The following is a 24,598-nucleotide window of genomic DNA, read 5'->3' on the forward strand; positions in this document are numbered from 1 at the left end:
AACCAAACAAATGGAATCAATTTTATGCGCTAGCGTATTACACGAGATGGAACGGATTTTTCGTTTGCTTTAAGAAAGGCTTTTTTCATGTCGAGCTGAATGTTAGCAACTAAGATTCCTCAGGCAGTCATGTTCTAGCAGGATGCTGAGAGTAACAACACGTACTCTGGAGTCCCGTGAAATGATAAAAATTGAGTTTAGTTTGATGGCGTTATGGATTGAATTCTATTGAACTCATTGCGCAAAAATGCGATGTTTGAGACAGCCTCTAGTTAGACAACGAAGATGATGAAATGAACATCAAGAATTGATTCAAAGAAACTGAGGTTTCAAAAGTTGGCAAACTTTGAAAAACAACAAAAAGGATTGAAATGTAAGTTTGAATGATTTTACATCATTCTGAAGGCGTGATTCTTTCCAAATCATATTTTTTACATTTTAGCTTGTACTTTTTGACACATTTTGACCACAAAAATTTTAAGCTTCTTAAGTTTGATTAGATAGACTGAACAAAAAAAGGAACCAAAAAAGTTGAGTTACTTTGTCTTTGAAAACACATTTACATTTGACAGTTACAAGTAAAATGACACTTTTTGATCTTCCTTTTGTTTCGCTTCTTTTCCCATTCAAATCTTCATTTCATTTTCACCCGAAAACTCAATATTAATTGGAAAAACTTGAATCTGGTTTAAATCGTTAAACAAATCAACTGATTGGTTGCATTTTATACCTTCAAAGTGACACTCAGGTGCTAAGCTGTAAGCTTTTTATTAAAGAGGCACAATCGATGCAAATATTTGGCTTCTTACCTGAGCTGTTTATAGGAGGTGATAACTGGGAGTAAACACTCGAAGGAAGAGCAACGAGTCAAGACCAAATGTCTTAAAGGTCATTCAATAGTTTCATCGCCTTCTTAAGAAGCTTTGTTTTATTTACAGTAAATGATGAACAAAAAGCTTTCAATTTATGATCACATTTTAAGGTGTGCGCCAAGGTGATCACATTTACTTTGCTTTCCTTTACTTTAATCTTTTCAGTAAATTCATCAAAAACTGTACACTTTTATGATTAAATATTCAGAAAAGAAAAAAAAGTCAAAAAATAAGTAAACATTGAAATTATATTGTGTGTCTAAAAGATGAGTCTAAACCTTACTTTAGTCCAATATTCATCTAGATCAAATGAATACAGAAAGTTCATTGAATATCTTTTCAATCTTTTCAAGTAAACAATTTATTTATATCATAGCGAGACGATTATTTATTCAATTTATCATTTCAACAATTGACTATTAAATCGTCAGTTTGACTTTTGATGAAAGAATTTCATTTCATCAGAATCGTTATAAGTTTAATCTGATCAGAATAAACTTGACCATTCCCTTGGGAAGTTGGAAAAATCATAACAATTATCTTTTTTCTTTAATTGTTATTTTCTAGAATTCAGTTATTCTTAGATTGAAAATGTGTTAATCAAAGGCTATCATTAGGTTTCAGCATTGAGTCAAGAATAGGAACACTTAAATGCTGTAACTATGAAATGATAGCATTTTAAATTCATAATGTTTAGATCTGATAAAAGCTAATTATTTGTTGATTTTAACTAAAAGTTTAATACAAATAAGGGTTGGTTTACATCTTTGACTTGGCAATTATCTTGAGCAAAATTGAGTTTAATTTCAATTGTTTAAATTGTAAATTGAAATGCATATGATTAAGTGCTGGATAGTGATGATAAGAATAAAAAAATTATGTTTAATATGTTTTCATGTTGAAATGATTATCATTAAAAACAATTAACTTACAGCCCATTAATCATGATTACTTAGTAATTGCATATAATAACAATAATCGAGAATCAAATTTGCATTTCCAAGTTTGTCTTCTTGTTGTTGGACAATTTCATTATAATCATTAAGATTGACCAGAACAATTCGTGATCTTCAATGAAACAAAAGATTTGACCAAAGTAAAGGAAACTATTCATTGATTAAATGGGTAAAAATGATTTCTTTATTTATCTTAAATTTTACAAAACTGAACTTCAAAAATTAGTTCTGACATGCCACAAAGGTTAAGGATATTGACGATGAAACCAATCCTGAGATCAACCTCGATTCGGTAAATAAAGGCGCTTTTGTCTCATCCTATTGTAGCGACAACACGTATTGAAATGTTGTAAGATATTGAAGTAGAGTAAAATGTTCAACCATTGATTCTGGCCTTGGAATCTTTCCTCAGTAAAAGCAGCTTTAACTTTTGAAAGAAGTTCTGAATTGAAAATGATTGCTTTCTTTCTATTCAGCAAGGCTCTAGTATTTAGGATTTTACAATAGGATGGAGTACATTCTGTTGGTTGGATACCTGCACGTTCTGAGGCGACAAGAACGATACATAAATCAAAAGGAAATTCAGGATCTATTAAACCCAAAAGTGGACAAATGAAGAAAGAATCGCCATCATTGATGAATTGCATGAAAATATCATTCACTACGCGAAGGGACGGCCGTCTTCTGATATAATGACTCTCTATATTGAAAATATGGTTATCGATTACTGAAATATTTGGCATATCTAATGCTATGAACCTTATGTAATCAGCTGCTATTCCAATGAAAGATGCAATCTATGATTAGTGGAAAATAATAATTTATCAATAAGTTTAAACATTGAATGGTAGAGGGAAATCTAGAAATTTTACCTTTTCAATGAATAGTTGCTGTTTATGTTCATGACTTTCATCTGACCAGTCAATGTGGATATCTTGGTAATCCTCATCACTAAGTCTCACTTTGATAGTAACTTCACTGGGATAATCACCGTTTTCACTCATTTTAAATAAAGCTTTGATAGATCAAAGACAACAGAGAATCGATGTTCATTTGGCTTTGTAAATAAAATCACAAGAAAATGCGGTCAAAACAATGCTTGTTTGGGTCTCTAAGCCTGAAATATTAAACATTTTCAGCCTAGGAAGCTTTTTGACCTGCGCTGACTAAACTTAAGTTGAAAGCAATGTCCAGAGTCATTTTTAAGAAAGAGTAAACCATTTGGACACACAGCTAACTTGCAATTTTTCTGTCTCGTTGTTGGACAGTTTCATTGCAATCATTTAGATTGACCAGAACAATTCGTGATCTTTAATGAAAAAACAAAGTACAGTTTCATCTGAATAGTCTCAAAATGTGTGTTAAAATGTGTTAAATGGTTGAAATAATTTCTTTATTTCCCTTAAATTGAATAGAATTGAATGAAGAAGATGAAATTTCCAATGAAAAGTTAAAAACAAAAACACTTTTATGTAACAATTGAACAAGTTAACCAGTGAATGAATCTTTGGATGAATCTTAATCAAAATACAACAAAAAGCAAACAAAAGATCGGAAATGGTGAAAAAATGTTTACTTTCATGGCAAACTGAGTTTTAATTTGAAACATAAACATTTATAGTTACTTAAAGATGTAAAGTGCTTAAACGATTAATAAGTTGAAGTTGATCTAAAAAAAGGTGAAATTATTGAAGCGCTTTATTGACTGTGTAAGATTTGCTTCAACTGATTATCTGTTCAATTGAAATGATCCTTTAACTGCATGTCCGACTGGACTGATCGTTGGCTTGAATTGCTCAACAATGAAAAAAAGAAATGTTTATGATTGTTCCTTTGCTTACCTGTTAAGGCACTTAAAAGGACCTCCAAGTAAGTTACAGGTATTGTTAGAGGAATGATCATCGTCATTGGAACCAGTTTTACAGAGGAAACAGACAAGAATAGAGTTTACTTGTTCAGGTTAACTTTGAGTGTTGATTGTTGATCAAAATCATTTGATTGATTATCATTTTGTTCATTTAACTTTTCATAATAAATATCCTTCTATTCATGTTTATTATGAATATTTATATTTCAATTTATAATCAATTATTACATTTTAAAGTAAGCAACATTGATTAGAATGAATTTATTGTAAAAATATTGTTGACCTTTTTAAGGTGCAAATCGGATTACAGCGATTTTTAGGTTATTCAATTATTTGCTGTTGTTTCACACATTCCGTTTACATGAATTGATAAATTTCATGTTTGTCTGAGCCATACAGGTAACTCTATTTTACATCAGATATTGTTCAGCCCTAATGGTTATAACTTCCTATAGAAATGCTATTGAGTTTGCTCATGAGTCAAGAGTTATCGCATTTACATTATTATCTTATGTAGCTGAAAAACTGGGAGTTTCTTGAACTATTTTCAATGTGTCTTGCTATACATTCGATCAGCAATTCTATCAAGAATGGTTCATGTTTTGAACTGAACGTTTAAGGCGATTTTTGTGTTTTAGAATGAAATGTCGCTCAGTGTTCAAATGTTTAGTACGGAAAAATCAGAGTAAATTTTGTATCAAGAAAGACTTTAGCATTTGTATGATGTTATGATAAATGGTATGAAACAGATTACATTGTAAGATCAACACTTTCATTCATAATTTTGCTGTTGTTCCAAGGAGTAATCTTTGTTTAAGTGAAGATGCAAACTGGATCAAAGTTATAAAAAAAAGGTAATCTTGAAAAATGATCAACAATGGATTCTCTTTCCGATTCCTGTGGCGTTTATCAACAGGTAAACCTTAAATTCACCCTGAAATAAAACTCTAAACACAAATCAGTTTGACTGACTCTACATGAGGTCTCATCATATCATCCAGTTTACTCCCTCTTAAAGACACTAAAACACCTAAAAAGAGTTTCAAAAATATTCAGACTTTCCTTTCATCTTTTAGTGCCAACCAATAGTTGACCAATTGAAAGGCCTTCAAATACAAACAAGTAGGAGGTCGAGCAAGGTTAACTTTATGACTCTTCAAGTTGGACAATCAAAGAGCACCTTAAATCATTATATTATCCATATAATGGTCACTTTGAAGCCCAAAAACAAAGGAAAATGTGAAGCAAAAAAAAGTGAACCTTCACTTGACTCGTTTCCCAATCCATCAAAAGTCGACTTTCATTTCATTAGTTTTTGTTCAATTTCAATTTCCATCAATCCTTCATTTTTCAAATATTTCATTTTTTAGGTTTTTTCAGTTTTCTTTACATGAATGATATCATTCCTATTGAATGGTTACATTTACATCTCAATCTTGTGAGTTAACCTTTAAGGTTAAAGGTAATTGGCAAGTGGAACCAATCATTTCTAGTTTATCAACCTTTTTTACCTTCTCATCCTTGGGATAGAGAGAGGTAAACATTGGCCACTGAAATGACCAGAAGCAAAGGGAAAGTTTACTTTGAAAGATGAAAACTTGTTGATTGCCTTTTCTAGCTCATAAATTAATCTAATTAACCAGTTTAAGAAGAAGGCAAATCTCTTAATTAAGACTGTTTCTTCATTAGATGTTCACTGTCCATTGAAATGGATTCAAGTTACGCTTTCATTTAAACTCATCTTTAATCTTGAAATACAATGGACAATAAGAGTTGACCCACAAAAGAAACCCTAAAATGTATTCCTTTCTCAACACAATTTAGCTTTCCATTCATCCAGTTCAACCCAAAGCAATAGAAACGTTCAGTTTTCAATATTTTGTCCTTTCAAGTTTAGCTTTTGTTTACACTTTTGCCTGTTACCAACTCCAATGTAATGGTTCCTAATCAATATAATACTTTAAATGTTGGCAAAAAACAATTAACAGTTTGTAATTAAGTGGCAATAGATTCACATGAAAGATAAGCGTCAATTGATGTTTACAATTGAGTTAACCAATCGAGTCAAGATGCAACAATTACTGTTCGTCTGCATTTTCCAAGCAATTAATTTCAATCAATTTAATGGTTAAATCAGTAAAACATGAGACTTGGAAAAAAACTGAATCATTTGTTGCTAGAGTTACAATCTTAATGGTAAAAGGAGCCAAAAACCACCAACAATTAACCAGGAAAAGTGCCTCTCAATGAACATTATCTTGTCCTGAATGATGGCAAAAGTGTAACAATGTTAAAACAAAAGACGAAACTTGTGATTGACAAAGATCAAGAAAGGGTTTTGTTTAAGCAGGATGAACATTCGGGTTATCTAAGATTAAAGGTGAGCCTTGTTGCAAGGTAGTGTCAATGCTTTTGGGACAAGAAAATGAACATTATTCCGATGAGAATTGATAATCCATCATTGTCTATCAATTGATGAATCAATTCTCAGGTGAATACGAAGGTAAAGAATGGAGGCAAAAAAGTGAAAAGTGGAAAGGATAAAGATGAGGTGAATGCTCATGAGGATAAGATTGAAACAAAGAGGATAGTGTTGGAAGGAAAGGATGAAAAGAGTTGAAATGTGAGTGGTTTTAAGTGGTTGTTTCAAGATTATTGTTGCCCATTATTGATCATTATTTCATCTACAATTTAAATGCATTTTTGGTTAAAGAAAATGATTGATATTATTCATGGTTGGTTGTTGTTTGATTTACCCATAAAGTGTTGCTCCATGCGAGTCCAATGTGATTAATGAAATGCTATTTTCCTCAATTGTGACTTTCATTAAATCAGCTAATTGATGAGCAAATATTGTTAGTTAAAGGAGAGTTTTAATGTCCTGTGAAGCCTTTGGCTGAAGAGGTTAGTCTTGAACGGTTAAATTGGGTTTTAGGTGTTGGTCAGGCTTTCAATTTTAAAGTTAAATTCATTGTGAGACATTAACTACAATTGTTTGATGGTTCAATACAGATTAATTAGTACTTGTTGATCATTTAAATGGCTAATTGTGTTTTTGATTGACTGATTTTAACCATTGTCAATTTACTTTTGTTTAATACTGGAAATGATTGGATTCAGCTAATTATTTCTTTCAAGACTAATGGTTTGAAGGAAACGCAATGGATAATTAATATGTTTTCTGGGTGACAATCTGTTGATTGATGAAAGTAAAAGATATTCAACTTGATTATCAATCAAGATTCGGGTTTTAACCACAAACGAAAGGCTGAAAGTGAAAATTAAACATGGAAATAGAAGTTTAATAATCATGGAAGTTTTCATCCTGAGGTGAGTTAACATGTTGACTTGTTTTGACTGGTTTCTTGAAACTCACAGAATCGGACTGAAGGTGGATGGAAATGCTATTATGATGATGATGAGGGAGGAGAATCTGAAAGAAGGATGAAAACAAAGTACAAGGAGTGGAACCTGAGGATCACCCATGTTTCAATTTTTGAGTTTCGTTATGAACAGATTGGAATCTGAATGATAAATTTTTAAAATTAAAGTTCGCCTTGTCATTGCCATTAATTATTTGCTATCCTGGATCCGCAATTGAGGGATGAAACACCCTGAGACTGAAGATGGAATCACCTTTATTCCTTCAGTTGGAGGTCTTGCCATTATAGATTTAATCTTTAATGAATCATTTGTGGATGAAATGAAGGAAACGATTGAAATGGAAACATGGATCTGTATGGATTCCTACAGATGTCTTGAGATGTTCACTGTTTATGAGGCTTCTTTACCTTCATCCTTCAAGGCGAACATCAATTCATTAAAATGTGGTTCTTTAGTTGCAATTGTAATTAATTTAATAACCAGAGACAAATTATTTCTTGCCTTTGATACTGATGATGAGAAATTATTTTTAATGTTAATTGCTCTTTCTAACGAACCAAGTAATTTTCAATGAATTTAGATCTTTAATTGTTTCCAATGGTTTGACGATTGAGATTCAAGATGAAATTGAAATTTGTTAATTATTTGATTAAATTCGTATCAGGTTAATCTTAATAAAGTAATGCAAGTGTTGATATTTGAAAAGTAATTTTTATTGGAACTTGGTTCAGTAACAAAAAATGTTTTTACATCAAATGGTTAAAATGAGCTTACATTTTTACAATTTAAATTGAAAATAATATTTTATATTAATTAATCATCAATGAGTTTGCTGAACTTTGGATGAGGTGAGTATAAGGAGTCCAAATGGGATTATTTAGATTGATATAATCACCTTTAACACATTTCATTGGGCTCTTACCAGGTCTAGTAAAGATTGATGAAAATGTAAAGGGTGGAGATGGTGTTGAATGTTGAGGTGATTCAACGATTCTTAGGTTCGGTGGGGAAAATGACCTTTCTTCATCAATGCTATTTCCAGTCTTCTTGTCATTACTTGAATCATCAATATCTTCATCAACATCTTTCTCATCATCAGTATCATCATCATCAACATTTATGTCATCATTTCCATCAGTTGAATCTGATTTACGCTTTTTAGATTCACTTAAATGAGGTGAGACCATATTGGGACTTGATCTTTTCATTTTATTGTAAGCTAATGAATGCGACGCTAATTGTGGTCCATGAACAAATTCAATGTGTTTCTCTAATAGATATTCAATTTGGAATTCATCTGAACAAAATTGACACTTGAAGTACGATTTTGGACCAAATAGTTGGAATGCTGCCGCAGTTAAACTGTTAACTGTTAAATTGTGATGAGGATTGGTGTTATTGCCATTGTTTGAGTTACTTGTTGAGGTTACCAAAGATGAAGGTAAATGACGATAGGCACTTGGTGAGTATGGATGAACACCGTTAGTGGTTTGATGTTGGTGTTGGTGTTGATGAGCAAGGTTGTGGTGGTTGACTAGACTTGGGGTTGAGAAATGAGCGACTTTAAGGTGAACTTTGAAATCGTTTTCATTTGGCCAAAGTTCATTACAAATTGAACATTTAAATACTTTACATTGGTTTGAATGTTTAACTGCAAAGTGAACTTGTAAAGTGACATCAGTATCAAACATTTCACGACAAATTGAACATTGATACAGATGATGGGAATGATAGTCCATTAGGTGTTTCGTTAGATCATCTGATTTAGTAAATACTTTTTTACAAGATTCACAGGTGAATGAGGATACAGTTGACGCTAAATGTGAACTGATTATGTGATTCTCCAGGTCAGAGGTAACAATTGTTTCACAATATGGACAAGAACGTTGTTGATGAAGGTATTCATTATGAAAGTTCGGAGTAGAAAGTACATGTTGAATTGGGCTAGAATTTGGTGTTCTTTCATAAGCTGAAGACGACGATGAAGATTCAGAATGAACTTGAGTTTGAATCAACTTTTGCCAGTTAGCAAGCGAAGCACCATAGAAAGAGTTTTGAAGCAGATCAGCAAAAATAAGTTGATTGAGATGACTTTCCCTTATATGTGTGTCAAGTGAAGTACATTTGTTACCACATAAGCCACAGGTTACTTGTTGCTGTTCAGCCTTTTCCTCCTTCTGAATATTTGAACTTTTGTTAACAGGAATATTTTCTTGTTCAGGAATACTTTTAGGTTCAGCAACATTTTTACATTCATCAAGAGTAGTCTTTGCCTTTAGAGCTGCTTTTTTATGGTTTTGAATGTGTGATGTTAAAGCAGCAGACGATGAAAATCCTCTATTACAAGGATAACAACGGTGAGGTTTCATATCATCATGAGTTTTCATGTGAGTCTTGAGATGATCACTACGAGCAAAAGCTGAATCACAATGGTTACATTTATAACGGCGATCACCTAAAGTAAACCAAAAAAAGAATAAAAAATGTTAGCTTTTCTAGTTATCTTTTTAAAAGGTAAAAACAATGGAATTTGAATGTTGGATTAACTTACCGGTATGAATTTTAATGTGGCGATCTCGACTTCGTTTGTGTTTAAACATTCGATGGCAAAAGCCACAGCGAAAAGAGGAATCAAGTTGATCAGACGATAAAGACATTGTAAGTTAAAGCCAGGTTTACAGCAAGATGGAGGAACCAGAAAAGCAGACGATCCAAGCAACAGCAAGTTTTCAACTGAGAAACAATTTTGGTAAAAATGTGAGTTTAAAGCCACTTAAAGCATCTCGGGTGCTAACAACATCTTCTTTACCATCTTTTTCATCTGTGGAAAGGAGAAAAGGCAAGGGAAAAGGGAAAAGAAGAGAAAGGTAAAAAAGAAGAGAAGAAAAGAAGAAGAGAAATAAAAGGAGAAAGAGAGAAGATAAGGCTTTCTGTCTGCGGGTGGCTTAGGAGGGTGCCTCCACTGGTCATTTAGGGTGGTCCAAGTCTTCCATTCTTGTTTATCTTCTTTCTTTATTATCCACTTTTCTTACTTTATTAGTGCCTTGCTTTTACCTCTTTATCTTCATGGGTTTCAATCCTTCTTTTTTCACGTTCCTTGAACAAGGTAAAAGCACATTGAAACACCTTGATAACCTTCACTGTTTCTTGCCAATTTTTGACATTTTTTTCTTGCTTCTTCATCACACATTCTTTTTTTTTCATTTCAATTTTTTTAATTGTTTACAATTGAACAAATACTTGTTCATTGTTTTATTGATTCATCACACTTTTTTCAACATTTGCCATTGAAAAATGTTGCTCTTTGGGTTCACATGTGTTTGTTTAAGTCTCGATGTAATTGAGATGCTATGAGATGGGAAAACAAAATGTCTTCATTAGATTGGAGAGTTGACCTGACATCTCAATTTTGGGTAATTTATTTTCAAACCAATGTAAATTATAACTTTCAACTGTAATGGTAAAGAGGAGCAAAGAGAGAGATGAAGATGCTACTATCTTCTCTCTCTCTCTCTCTCTTCACTCGCCCAAATTATAGGTAAGCCATGATTTAAGGTTCCTTGGGTATGAATAAGACGATGATGAAGATGATGATGATAGGGAAGAAGAGAGAGAGAGAAGAGAGAGAAGCCAAGGGGTGGCCAAGAGTGAGAAGGCAATTGAGGGTGAAAGATATAATGAAGATGAGAAAGAAGAAAATGAAGAAAGAAAAAAAAGAGAAGATTTTTTTTGCCCTCAGGGAAGCAGGTGAAATGATTCTTCTAATAGAGACATCATCTATTAGAACCACCCTGAATCCATTATGATTATCATCTTATTGAATATTATTCTGAATGCCACCATGAAAGAATCAAGTATCAAAGTAAATCGCCCAACAATTTGGTTATTACAATTGACCTACGTCAAGGTGAGTGAATGACTGTAAAGAGAGAGAAGATGAAGACCTCTTATTGAGTGAGTAATAATGATAAAAACTGGCCTTGGATTCATGTTATTATTTTACTTGGGATAAAGTGACCTGAAGATGAAGTTGTTTTTACCTTATAATAAACAACTTTCAATGATAACTTTAGTTGAAGACAAAATGAGGTGTAAGTAGGAGATGAACATGAGACTAGGGAAGAAGAAGAAGAAGAAGAGAGAAGAAGATGAAGAAGATGAAAATGATGATAGAGATGAGTTTATGATTAAGATGATGAAAAAGATTACAAGCCTCAGGGATTTTGCTTGTTTTTTACTTATAAAGTAATCTTGAAAAGCACCCAAGTGATTTGTATAACTATCATCTTAATCAATCTGCTCATCAACTTGATTGTTACTTACGAAATAAAAGACCAAAATTATCATCATTTCATCGTTATTATCAAGAGAAGGAAGAAGATGAAGAAGATGGCGATTAAATTGTTACTTTAAATTGAAATGTCAATGTTTATGATTCAATTAAATGTTCCATTAGTTTATTTACATTTAATAGTGAAAGTAAAGTGACATTTTTCATTCTCCTTTCAACTCTCTTTCAATAGTGTCATGGATCTGTTGTCCTGTTAACCAAAGGGTCAATCTCTTGTATTCATACAGTGATACTGACCATATGGTATAGCCACTAATAAGGCCTAAAAAAGGAACCCATTTCTTTATCTTCTGTCATTTCCATGAAAAGATGTTATTGATGTGTTCAATGGTTACTTCGGCCAATCCAATGAATAACATTGAGAAAAGGTCAAAGACAAACCTTTCCTAACCTAACGTTATAACCTTTCGCAGTGGGCCTGAAATTCAAACATAATAGTGATAATTTTTCATCTTCATCTTCGTCTTCTTCGTCTTCTTCTTGATAGGCTTCATCGGCTTCTCTTCGTCTTCATTTTCATTTTCTTCTTTCTTCTTCTTCTTCTTTTCTTCTTTCTCTAATGAACTTACTTGGCCACCTAATTTAGAGTGAAACTTAAACTGTGCTTTAACCCAACCTTTATCCCTTTACATTGAAAGACCTTAGGTCACCCTGTGTGAACCTTTTTACCCTAAGGTCACCTAAAAGAGCAAGTCTTTCTTTTCCTTTCTTTCTACTCTCCTTAATTGGTTCCATTTTAAAATTTGCAACCTTTTTTTCATCTGCAAAGGTAACATTTTACTTGTTTAAGCTTGATCACAAAAAAAGGTCAAAATTGGTTAAGATGTTAAAGGTGAATCCATTTTACCTTTGCTAAGCAAAGAGTAAACACAAAGAGAAGCAAAAGGAAAAATGAAAGGTAAAAATTGGTAGACAAGGCGAATTAGTTTCGCAGTTACCTTGAGCATCTTAATCTTGTTGTTAATTCTTGTTGATTTGATGTATTAAACCCCAATGGGTATGATCATCCTTTACCAAATTATCATCGGTCAAACCTATTTCTTTTCATCTATCTTCATCATCATCTCAAACGTTAACATCTCAATCTTATTGTTATCTACCCTCACTATAAATCTGACCATGCAAACCTTAATGATTGTTAACCCAATCTGATCATTAGAATCTTTTGTTTTGCTTTTTTTCAGAAAAAAAGAAAAATTCTAATCATGAAAAATCAAACTAAATTAAAGACAAAGTTACCAAATATTTCAATGATTAAAATTGAGAAAAATAATGATCCAAATCAAAGGTTGAAATGGAAACATTTTCCCCTGAAAAACACTGAAATTACAAAATCTATGCATTCAATCATCAAAGTGAAAGTAATGAATGGCTTTTCCTTCTTGAAAAGGTGAAAGGATGTTCAAAGTTATGATAACATATTTTTTAATGTCAGAGGCCATTTTGCCCAAACAAGGATGAAAAGCCGCTAACAAACGATAAGGTTTATTAAGCTATTGCTGGGTGGTCTTTTCATCCTCTTAATCCTCATCTTTAGGACCACAAATGAAGATGCAAGTTAGTAAAAAAAAACATCTTTTTGTGTTATTTTTCATTCTCTTGACCAATCACTCCTTCTCAGTACCAAACAACTTGAAAGGTTAAGGTCAAACCAGAATAAAAAACTACTTTCCTACAATCAAAGACACTTATTGGATTCACTTTTTTTCTGTGAGACTTTATCATGAAAACTTGATCAAAGTCAGGGAAAAAAATTGAAGTTACTCTCAATTTTGCAATTACATAAATCAGTAAAAGTTAATCAATCTTGCAACAAATGGTTCATTCAATATGACAACATTCATTCAATTTTACGATTCATCATTTTTTTTGCCTTTGCGATTCTCAAATGATTCTTGAATGTTTCTTTCATTGTTTCCTTAATTTAGCATCAACTGATGATCATTATTATCATTATTAGTTGAATAGATTGACATTGGAATGTGTCACGGTTAGAGATGAATAACCATTTAACTGAATCAAGGGAACAATCAAAGTTAAATTGGTTTATATACGCAATTACATCAAGCTCAATCATTCAAACAATTGCATGGCTATGATCATTTAATCACTATTATCCGCAATTCAATTGATACCAACAGCCAAGTTAACCTTTTTTTAAACATTTGTAAAGCCCTTCATAGTGGATCAATGTTGTGATTATGTTACAATTGCCTTTGTAATCAAAATTGGTGGCCAAAGTCAACGTCTTATGTCCAAGATGACCTTATCTTGTGCTCTCTTTCATTCCAGTTTCAACCAGTGATTCAGTTAATTATGATGCGTCACCTCAACACCAATTATTTGTAGCCATTTTTGTGGTCCTCATCTGTTGACGATAATAAATCATAACAATGTTTCAATAATTAATGTCAGTTTAACACGAAATGTGGTTAAGGTTAAATAAGGTCATCGATTGATGTTAAAATGATATTTTACCTTTTCAGTTGAAGATGAATAAAAGATGCAATCACAATCAATATTGAGCTTTGTGAATGTTAATTAACGTTCTTGAACAGGATCTTTTTGTTGGTAATTCATTGATCCATTGAAATCTCTTATTTGTTGTTTAGGTGTTTCCATCAAATCTGTTATTGTTATCTCTCAATGATTGCCACTTGCGCTTTAACCTGTTAATTAGCTGGGTTGAATCATCGTAAAATATCTATTGATTGTTGTAGGTTTAACATTGCCATTGCCGTGTAAATTGTCCACCTTTAAGTTAACAGTAATATAATAATTATTGTATAATTACAACCGTCTTTGATTCGCTTTCCACCCAAGCCAATAATGGATTGTGGTCATTCCCATCTTGCTTTTCATCAATTGAATATTTCAATAACATCCGTGATTCAATCAATTTCTTATTGTTCATAGATGTTCATTGGCTAATTGTCTTGGTTTCATTCCATTGAGTTTAAATTCAAATTATTTTCACCTTTCCTTGTCAGTTGAATCATATAACTTTGTTTTGTGTGCTTTGAAATTGAAGCAGCTTGAGATGCATTTCTAGTCTTGAGATGAAATGGGAAAAGGTATTAACGATAACAATATGGTGCATAGTGAATGCTAATTTATTGTTACCTGTTGATGGGTGAGAAGCAAAGGGCCAAATAGACTTGGGATAATTAAGTATCGTTAGTTGATTTAGATTCCATTTCTTTCAGGTAAATTCTCTAATTGTCTTTTCTTCTTCTTTTCCTAATTAGACTCAAGGGAAGTTTAATCTTAACCTAATATTCATCTTTCAAACGGTCATCTTTTCTCTGTCCATAGTCTTTGTTCCATAGTGAACACCTCTTTTGGTCTTGAACGAGGAGAAGAGGCCTTAAGGCTATTCCAATGTTTCCTTTCCTCTTTTATCATTGAACAATCAACTGAACAACAGTTTTCCAATCCATCCAAATGTCTTGAGAAACTGGATTAAACCAAGATTACCAATTGTTAGTGTTTGCTTGGTTAACATGGAACGGATATTTAATTTGGAAACAATGAAAGTCTATCAATTTCATGTTATAACCAGATTAACATGTTTCAACATTTGTTATCTTGTCAACCTGGAATTGGGTTACTTCCGGCCATTTCCGTAGATTCTAACAAGAAGAAGAAAAGAATAAAAAAAGAAGAAAAAGATTATAAAAGGAAAGTGAAATGGACATTTGAATTTAAATATTTTTCAATGAAAGTGAAAGGTCAATAGGTTAGCTCATCTCACTTTTTCTGTGTATAATAAAGGGTTTAATAAAGGACTAAACAAGGTAAGGTCAACTGCGTGGTTCCGTTTGAATCACTTTTCATATTACATTGGTTCATGTGAATGGAAAATGTTAAAGTTAAAAGAGGCTGAAATGAAGATGAAATTGTTACAATGATTGGTTATTGAATAGGGTTTTGTTGTTGCCCACAAAAGCAATTTAATAGCTTTGAAATGGACTTGAAATGGTTAAAATGAGTTGGGCGAAGGAAGACGATGATGATGATGATGATGATGAAGGAGGAGGAGGAGGAGGGGAAAGAAGGAGGAGAAAGATGTCCAGGAAAGGGAAGAAAGGAAATAGGAAAAAGTAAAGAGTTGACCTTGATAAATATATGGATGGATTGATATGGGTCAATGGAGTGGTCAAATAATAGTAAGCAGATTGAAAGTGTATTATGGACAGACAATTTAACATGGACAAGGAAATAATCTTAAAAAAGGTTTCAAAATGAATCTTAAAATGGGTACTTAAGGGTAAAGGTAAAAGGCTTTTGTTGAAGGCAAAAGGAGCAGCTTTTACATTCAATAATAATGGATTAATCAATGTAACCAACATATTCATTGAGTTGCCTTACAAGTGTTTACAAAATACAATAAATGTTGATGATTCAAATCATGAATAATCTTACTTTCTTAGCACCAAACTGCATTGAATCGGCAATAATATCCAATGTAAATCAGCAAATCAACAAACAATACAGGACAATCCAAATTCATTTACACATTTATTGTATCCCATGTCTTTGTAAATCATATCCTATTGCTGCTCGTCATTTGGATGTTTAACACGAAACTTGGCTTTCTTGAATCACTGTGAGCTGCTTTCACCTGACCATTTATCGAACAATAATTCAGAAAATATCAGAAAATAATCTTCAAATTCCGTTTAAGATCGGATAAATAAATGAAATTGAACAACAGATTGAATCAGAAGAGTTTCTATGGCGCCTCAAAAATGTCTCGTCATTGCTCTTCTTTTACCGGTTAAATTTTTTAGGCGCTAATTTCAATATGTTTTGTAACCAAAAATCCAATGATTTTAAAGTAAGATTTTCAGCATTTTTATACTTTTAGTCAATAACATTGCTAATAATAAGTGGATAACCGTTTCCATATGATTTTGAACAAGCAAAACTGTGTTCAAAACTATAATCATTCAATCAATCATAAAAAACAACTAAAATAAGAATTACTGTTGATTTGTTTACAGATAATCATTTCAAAGGAGTGACTGTTTTAGGAACATTTTTTTACATTTAAACTTGCTTTTTCAACAATTTTGACCGTAAACTTAAAAAATGTTAAGCTTCTTAAGTTTGATTAGGTAAACTGTACAAAAAAGGAACCAAAAAAGTTGAGTTATTTTGTTTTTGAAACACATTTACATTTGACAGTTACAAGTAAAATGACACTTTTTGATCTTCCTTTTGTTTCGCTCCTTTTCCCATTCAAATCTTTATTTCATTTTCACCCGAAAACTCAATTTTAATTGGAAAACTTGAATCACTTGGAATCTGGTTTGAATCTTTGAACGAATCAACAGTGTAATTGAATATTGAAGGTTGTACCTTCAAAGTGACACTCAGGTGCTAAGCTGTAAGCTTTTTATTAAAGAGGCACAATCGATGCAAATATTTGGCTTCTTACCTGAGCTGTTTATAGGAGGTGATAACTGGGAGTAAACACTCGAAGGAAGAGCAACGAGTCAAGACCAAATGTCTTAAAGGTCATTCAATAGTTTCATCGCCTTCTTAAGAAGCTTTGTTTTATTTACAGTAAATGATGAACAAAAAGCTTTCAATTTATGATCACATTTTAAGGTGTGCTTTAAGGTGATCACATTTACTTTGCTTTCCTTTACTTTAATCTTTTCAGTAAATTCATCAAAAACTGTACACTTTTATGATTAAATATGAAGAAGAAGAAAAAAAAGTCAAAAAATAAGTAAACATTGAATTGAAATGAATACCTTTAGTTAAACTTAAAGTCAATCAATATCAATATCAAATGAATTCAGTTTGAACAAACATTGAGGTTTGAATTAGCATTGACTTTGTTGGTGGCTTCAAACTGGATCAAACAATAAATTATTTTACTATTTGAGTAAAACACTGAAATTGTTATTATATGATGGTGATGATAAGAATAACGAAATTATGTTTAATATGTTTTCATGTTGAAATGATTATCATTAAAAACAATTAACTTACAATCCATTAATCATAATTACTCAGTAATTGCATATAATAATAACAATAAATAATAAGACTTTTTTTTAAATTTTTCATATTAAAAACTTTTATTTAGTTTAGGAATCAAATTTCGATTCGGATCTTTTCATTAGACTTTATTGAGCTTCTTACTGAAAGATAACTTACAGGTTAACTGATATTGCATGTAACAATCATGGACAACGAAAGTTGTATTTCAAAGTTTGTCTTCTTGGACAGTTTCATTATAATCATTTGGATTGACCAGAACAATTCGTGATCTTTAATGAAAAAACAAAGTACAGTTTCATCTGAATAGCTTCAAAATGTGTTAAACGGTTGAAATCATTTCTTTATTTCCCTTAAATCAAATAGAATTGAATAAAGAAGATGAAATTTCCAATGAAAAGTTAAAAACAAAAACACTTTTATATAACAATTGAACAAGTTAACCAGTGAATGAATCTTTGGATGAATCTTAATCAAAATACAACAAAAAGCAAACAAAAGATCGGAAATGGTGAAAAAATGTTTACTTTCATGGTAAACTGAGTTTTAATTTGAAACATAAACATTTATAGTTACTTAAAGATGTAAAGTGCTTAAACGATTAATAAGTTGAAGTTGATCTAAAAAAAGGTGAAATTATTGAAGCGCTTTATTGACTGTGTAAGATTTGCTTCAACTGATTATCTGTTCAATTGAAATGATCCTTTAACTGCATGTCCGACTGGACTTATCGTTGGCTTGAATTGCTCAACAATGAAAAAAGAAATGTTTATGATTGTTCCTTTGCTTACCTGTTAAGGCACTTAAAAGGACCTCCAAGTAAGTTACAGGTATTGTTGGAGCGATGATCGTCATTGGAACCAGTTTTACAGAGGAAACAGACAAGAATAGAGTTTACTTGTTCAAGTTAACTTTGAGTGTTGATTGTTGATCAAAATCATTTGATTGATTCTCAATTTTCATCATTTTCATATTAAATTCCATCTACTCAGATTACTATCAATATACACTTATAACACATATTTGTGCGACTCAATTCAAATTGCATCAAAAAACTAACTAATTGCTAAAATGAAAATAAATGGTTGAGTCTGGAAAAGCAATTCAAAGTTACATCTCAATTCTGGTAACTTGTAATTGATGCTATTCCAGCCTAAGGGCCTTTAAGGTTATAGTTTAGGTGCTTTGATTTGGTGTAATGTAACAGAAATACATGGGTCAAGAGAAGGTCAGTTTAACTCAATTTCCAAAAACATTTCCATTCTTTTTCTATTTTCCATTTGATCCATCAAAAAGTGCATTTCATTTCATTTTTACATGTTAATTTACATTCTCTTCATGTCACCTTAGGAAATGTTTACCTTTTTTTAGCGTTTCTTTTATCTTGCAACTTGAAACTTGCCCATTCCTATTGAATTGGTTACATTTACATCTCAATCTTGTGAGTTAACCTTTAAGGTTAAAGGTAATTGGCAAGTGGAACCAATCATTTCTAGTTTATCAACCTTTTTTACCTTCTCATCCTTGGCATAGAGAGAGGTAAACATTGGCCACTGAAATGACCAGAAGCAAAGGGAAAGTTTACTTTGAAAGATGAAAACTTGTTGATTGCCTTTTCTAGCTCATAAATTAATCTAATTAACCAGTTTAAGAAGAAGGCAAATCTGTTAATTAAGACTGTTTCTTCATTAGATGTTCACTGTCCATTGAAATGGATTCAAGTTACGCTTTCATTTAAACTCATCTTTAATCTTGAAAATACAATGGACAATAAGAGTTGACCCACAAAAGAAACCACAGCATAACCAATTGAAATTGCCTTTTTGACACTCAACTTCATTTATACTTTTGCCAAAAGTCGCAATAAAAGGTCTCAACCTGAAAACTATTTAAAAACTGAACAAAAAGAGTTCTGAACATTCATTGCTTCAACCATCATTAGCATTTAATGATAAATAAATAAATGACTTTGATTCCGATTGCCAAAGGTGAAGTCCAAGTTTAAACGCAAATTGAACGTTTGCTCAGAATTTTAATTTTTCAAAGTTCTTTTAATCAAATTACAATTAAATAACAAAATGATTTATAAGCTTTATGAAATACCATTTGGATATAAAATTTGGTGTTTTACAAAATTCCCTGTAAATCCATTGATTGATCCTTTTTCAACATCCATGAATTGTCTCAATAGTCCAAGTTATCTGTGAACCTTGAGAGAAATGTGAACAAATTAACAAATTAATTTTAAATTGTTTCAAAGGGCAATTAAATGGTTAAATGGATAATAAACTTGGATTAGTTATGAAAGCAAATAAATTTTGATGAAACAAGATTAAATTGTCTCATGATTCCACTAATTATAACCGCAAGACCCAAAAGTTAACCCAAAAGCCGATGATTTACCATTCCCATTGAATCATTTGCTTTAACACCCGAAGAGTTAATTGACAAAAGGAAAGGATTGAAAACATGCAAAAATGAAAAGTTAATTTCAATTTTTATTTTTAGTTCAATAACAAATGTTGGTTTACAATGAGTTTCATTTAATCATGCTTTAAATGTTGATTGGAATAGTCAAGTCAAGAGATTTATTGAACATGAATCTCGTAACTTAATTAATCATCAATGAAGTTGCTGAGGATTGAATGAGTCGAGTATAAGGAGTCCAAAGTGGGCTATAAAAATTGAGATAATCACCTTTAACACATTTTATTGAGCTTTTACCGGGTTTACCAAGGATTGGTGAAGAGGTTGATGGTGGTGATGAGGAGGATGAAGATGATGTTACGGTTGTTAATGGTTCGGTTGGTGAAGGTGTTGAAGGTTTGGGTGATTCAATGAGGCGACGTTTTGTTGGTGAAGATGACCTTTCATCATTGGTTTCACTTTCCTTTTGATCATTACTTGTATCGACAACATCTTCATCGACATCTTTCTCTTCATCAATATCATCTGAATCAATGTTTATTTCATCGTTTCCATTAGTCGAATCCAATTTACGCTTTTTAGGTTCACTTTTAGGTGAACCCATTGCTGGACTTGATCGCTTCAATTGGTTGTAAGGTAATGAGTGTGAAGCTAATTGTGGTCCATGAACAAATTCAATGTGTTTCTCTAATAGATATTCAATTTGGAATTCATCTGAACAAAATTGACACTTGAAGTACGATTTTGGACCAAATAGTTGGAATGCTGCCGCAGTTAAACTGTTAACTGTTAAGTTGTGATGAGGATTGGTGTTATTGCCATTGTTTGAGTTACTCGTTGAGGTTACCAAAGATGAAGGTAAATGACGATAGGCACTTGGTGAGTATGGATGAACACCGTTAGTGGTTTGATGTTGGTGTTGGTGTTGATGAGCAAGGTTGTGGTGGTTGACTAGACTTGGGTTTGAGAAATGAGCGACTTTAAGGTGAACTTTGAAATCGTTTTCATTTGGCCAAAGTTCATTACAAATTGAACATTTAAATACTTTACATTGGTTTGAATGTTTAACTGCAAAGTGAACTTGTAAAGTGACATCAGTATCAAACATTTCACGACAAATTGAACATTGATACAGATGATGGGAATGATAGTCCATTAGGTGTTTCGTTAGATCATCTGATTTAGTAAATACTTTTTTACAAGATTCACAAGTGAATGAGGATACTGTTGAAGCTAAATGTGAACTGATTATGTGGTTCTCCAAGTCAGAGGTAACAATTGTTTCACAATATGGACAAGAACGTTGTTGATGGCGAGATAAATTATGATGACCATGAATCATGGATGGACCCAGAATGGGATTGAGTAGATCTAAATTGGTTGGTAGAGATCCAGGGGATAAGGATGATAAGGATGATGAAGATGAAGATGAAGATGAGGCGAGAAGATGTGATTTAAGGTGAACACGGAATGACTCGAAATCAGGAAATGATGGTGAAGGTGAACATTGATTACACAAGAAAGGGATATTTGAATCATTTGATGAACAATAAGGTGAACTATTTACTTTTGAATCACAATTGTGATTAGGTGAAGATGAACTTGCTTTGGATGGGAATGATTTTGATTTAGATTGTTGGACTAAATATTGTCCATTCTTGAGATTCTCATTAAACTGGTGATTTTGATTGAGATTGTTGCAAGTATTGGTTGTGGGTGATGAAGATGATGTTGACGATGAAGATGAAGAAGATGCAGCAACAGCTGCAGCTGCAGCAGCAACTAATCCCGGTGTTGTTGGACTTGGCATTAATTGTTGCCAATTAGCAATGGATGCACCATAGAAAGAGTTTTGAAGTAAACCAGCAAAAAGAAGATGATGAAGATGACTTTCTCTTATATGAGTATCAAGTGAGGTACATTTGTTACCACATAGACCACAGGTAACTTGTTGCTGTTGGCAGGTTTGATGGTCACTTTCAGCCAATGAATTGCTCGGTGAAACGCTCTTTTCACCATTCTTAATCATCTTTTTGTCCACATTTGCTTTAACCTCACTGTTTTCAACATTATCCTTGTAACGCACAAAAGGTTTACATTCAACGGTTGATTTTACTTTTAATGTTGACCTTTTATGGTTTTGCATGTGTGATGTTAATGCAGCTGCTGTTGAATAACCTCGATTACAGGTTGAACATTGGTGAGGTTTCATGTTGTCATGAGTTTTCATGTGAATCTTGAGGTGATCACTTCGAGAAAAGGCAGACTCACAATTGTTACATTTGTATCGTCGATCACCTAAGTTGAGAAGAAGCAAGAAATTAAAATTTGCAAATCAATGGACAAAAGTTGATAAAAGTTTCAATTAGTCTTACCTGTATGAATTTTTATGTGTCGATCTCGACTTCTTTTGTGTTTAAAGGTTCGCTGGCAATAATCACAGCGAAAAGGTAAATTAACTTGATCATTTGATAGCGACATGATGTAGCTTTGTGCAGCAACAAGCAACAACTGAAAACCACTTCTTCAACTTTTCGCTAACCGCTTAGTGGCATTAACATCTTCACTCAGCCTTTTCATCTCCTATAATAAGAGAGAGAATAAGAGAGAGAAGATGATGATGATGAGGAAAATGATGATATAAAGAATGTCTGTCTGCGGGTGGCATAAAGAAGAAAAGTGCCTCCGCCTTTAGAAAGAGAAGAAGAAAGAGAAGGAAGATGAAAAGGAAGATGAAAGTTGCTACTATTATGAGACTTCTTTTTATCTTCTTCACTCGCCCAAATCAAAGGTAAACCATGATTTAAAGGTTCCTTGGGCAGGAGTAAGATGATGATGGAGGAAGAGTGAGAGAAGATGAAAATTATTATCAACATGTTGAAGATGATGGAAATAGTGGAGAGATGGTGAAGGTCTGGGTGGCCAAAAAGCGATTGAAGATCAAAATGAAGACCTCTTATTGAGTGAGTAATAATGATAAAAACTGGCCTTGGATTCATGTTATTATTTTACTTGGGATAAAGTGACCTGAAGATGAAGTTGTTTTTACCTTATAATAAACAACTTTCAATGATAACTTTGGTTCAAGACAAAATGAGGTGTAAGTAGGAGATGAACATGAGACTAGGGAAGAAGAAGAGAGAAGAAGATGAAGAAGATGAAAATGATGATAGAGATGAGTTTATGATTAAGATGATGAAAAAGATTACAAGCCTCAGGGATTTTGCTTGTTTTTTACTTATAAAGTAATCTTGAAAAGCACCCAAGTGATTTGTATAACTATCATCTTAATCAATCTGCTCATCAACTTGATTGTTACTTATAAAATAAAAGACCAAAATTATCATCATTTCATCGTTATTATCAAGAGAAGGAAGAAGATGAAAAAGATGGCGATTAAATTGTTACTTTAAATTGAAATGTCAATGTTTATGATTCAATTAAATGTTCCATTAGTTTATTTACATTTAATAGTGAAAGTAAAGTGACATTTTTCATTCTCCTTTCAACTCTCTTTCAATAGTGTCATGGATCTGTTGTCCTGTTAACCAAAGGGTCAATCCTTGTATTCATACAGTGATACTGACCATATGGTATAGCCACTAATAAGGCCTAAAAAAGGAACCCATTTCTTTATCTTCTGTCATTTCCATGAAAAGATGTTATTGATGTGTTCAATGGTTACTTCGGCCAATCCAATGAATAACATTGAGAAAAGGTCAAAGACAAACCTTTCCTAACCTAACGTTATAACCTTTCGCAGTGGGCCTGAAATTCAAACATAATAGTGATAATTTTTCATCTTCATCTTCGTCTTCTTCTTGATAGGCTTCATCGGCTTCTCTTCGTCTTCATTTTCATTTTCTTCTTTCTTCTTCTTCTTTTTTTTCTTTCTCTAATTAACTCACTTGGCCACCTAATTTAGAGTGAAACTTAAACTGTGCTTTAACCCAACCTTTATCCCTTTACATTGAAAGACCTTAGGTCACCCTGTGTGAACCTTTTTACCCTAAGGTCACCTAAAAGAGCAAGTCTTTCTTTCCTTTCTTTCTTCTCTCCTTAATTGGTTCCATTTTGAAGAAGCGAACAAAAAATGCTGAACTTTTATCAGTCAAATAGCGGAATGATAAATTGTCCGAAAAAATATCAACTTCATTGATGTCAATCTTAATGTCTGTTTTAACGCTACACTTAAAACTCAAGACTTTAAATGAAACCAAAAGTTTCCATTGACTCAACAGGTTGGACGATTTCACCTCAAATTTCAATTTCAATTGCAATTCATAAAGTTCACTTTTATTTACCTTCAATCCCATAATTACCTTTTTTCTCATCAATTCTGACAATCTTTCACCTCAAACCTGGAAATGAAATAAAGCAAAAAGAGAAACGAAAATCTGAATTTCGTCTTTTCCAACGTTTATGAAAACCATCATCAACATGAAACATCCAGTCCAAATTATCATGTAACTCATCGAGAATTCCGTGTTTTCTCATTTCCAAAATGAAATATTCATTAAAAAAAGTAGAAGTTGATAATCATCTAACAACGTGAAAGAGATAAATGAATAGATTGTTAATTGAGTTTGACTAATTAATTTATTCCTGTCTCTCTACAAATAGGTTTAACACGCGTTCCAAATGCCCTTTATTTGGTTGACCATTCATTTAACCATTAATTGTTTTGGACAATTGATGAGGCAACCGTTGATTGTGGTTAACAGGA

The 24,598-nt window shown here is 32.3% G+C and overlaps 3 protein-coding genes across 4 annotated transcripts; all 3 read right to left on the minus strand.

The window, feature by feature from the left end:
• Positions 1-1,985: 1,985 nt before the first annotated feature.
• Positions 1,986-2,998, minus strand: LOC107365783 (uncharacterized). Its single transcript, XM_015933355.3, has 2 exons — positions 2,701-2,998; positions 1,986-2,625 (listed from the first exon to the last, which is right to left on the minus strand). The coding sequence occupies exons 1-2, from the start codon at positions 2,830-2,832 to the stop codon at positions 2,107-2,109; spliced, it is 651 nt and encodes a 216-aa protein (XP_015788841.1). The 5' UTR covers positions 2,833-2,998; the 3' UTR covers positions 1,986-2,106.
• Positions 2,999-7,770: 4,772 nt separating this feature from the next.
• LOC107365920 (uncharacterized) lies at positions 7,771-9,804 on the minus strand. Its single transcript, XM_015933495.3, has 2 exons — positions 9,631-9,804; positions 7,771-9,534 (listed from the first exon to the last, which is right to left on the minus strand). Exons 1-2 carry the CDS (start codon positions 9,734-9,736, stop codon positions 7,889-7,891), a joined length of 1,752 nt encoding a protein of 583 aa, XP_015788981.1. The 5' UTR covers positions 9,737-9,804; the 3' UTR covers positions 7,771-7,888.
• A 9,614-nt stretch (positions 9,805-19,418) lies between these two features.
• LOC107365919 (uncharacterized) lies at positions 19,419-22,385 on the minus strand. Of its 2 annotated transcripts, XM_015933494.3 has the most exons (3): positions 22,248-22,384; positions 20,143-22,170; positions 19,419-19,654 (listed from the first exon to the last, which is right to left on the minus strand). In XM_015933494.3, exons 1-3 carry the CDS (start codon positions 22,351-22,353, stop codon positions 19,611-19,613), a joined length of 2,178 nt encoding a protein of 725 aa, XP_015788980.1. In that variant the 5' UTR covers positions 22,354-22,384; the 3' UTR covers positions 19,419-19,610. The 2 variants fall into 2 exon arrangements, with proteins under 2 accessions (XP_015788980.1, XP_015788979.1); XM_015933493.3 differs by lacking the exon at positions 19,419-19,654 and having other exon boundaries at positions 19,924-22,170; positions 22,248-22,385.
• Positions 22,386-24,598: the final 2,213 nt, after the last annotated feature.

Source organism: Tetranychus urticae, chromosome 3 (genome assembly GCF_039701765.1).
Source record: "Tetranychus urticae isolate SD_2017Ah chromosome 3, NJAU_TeUrti_SD_1.0, whole genome shotgun sequence".
In the NCBI taxonomy this organism is placed as follows: Eukaryota; Metazoa; Arthropoda; class Arachnida; order Trombidiformes; family Tetranychidae; genus Tetranychus; species Tetranychus urticae.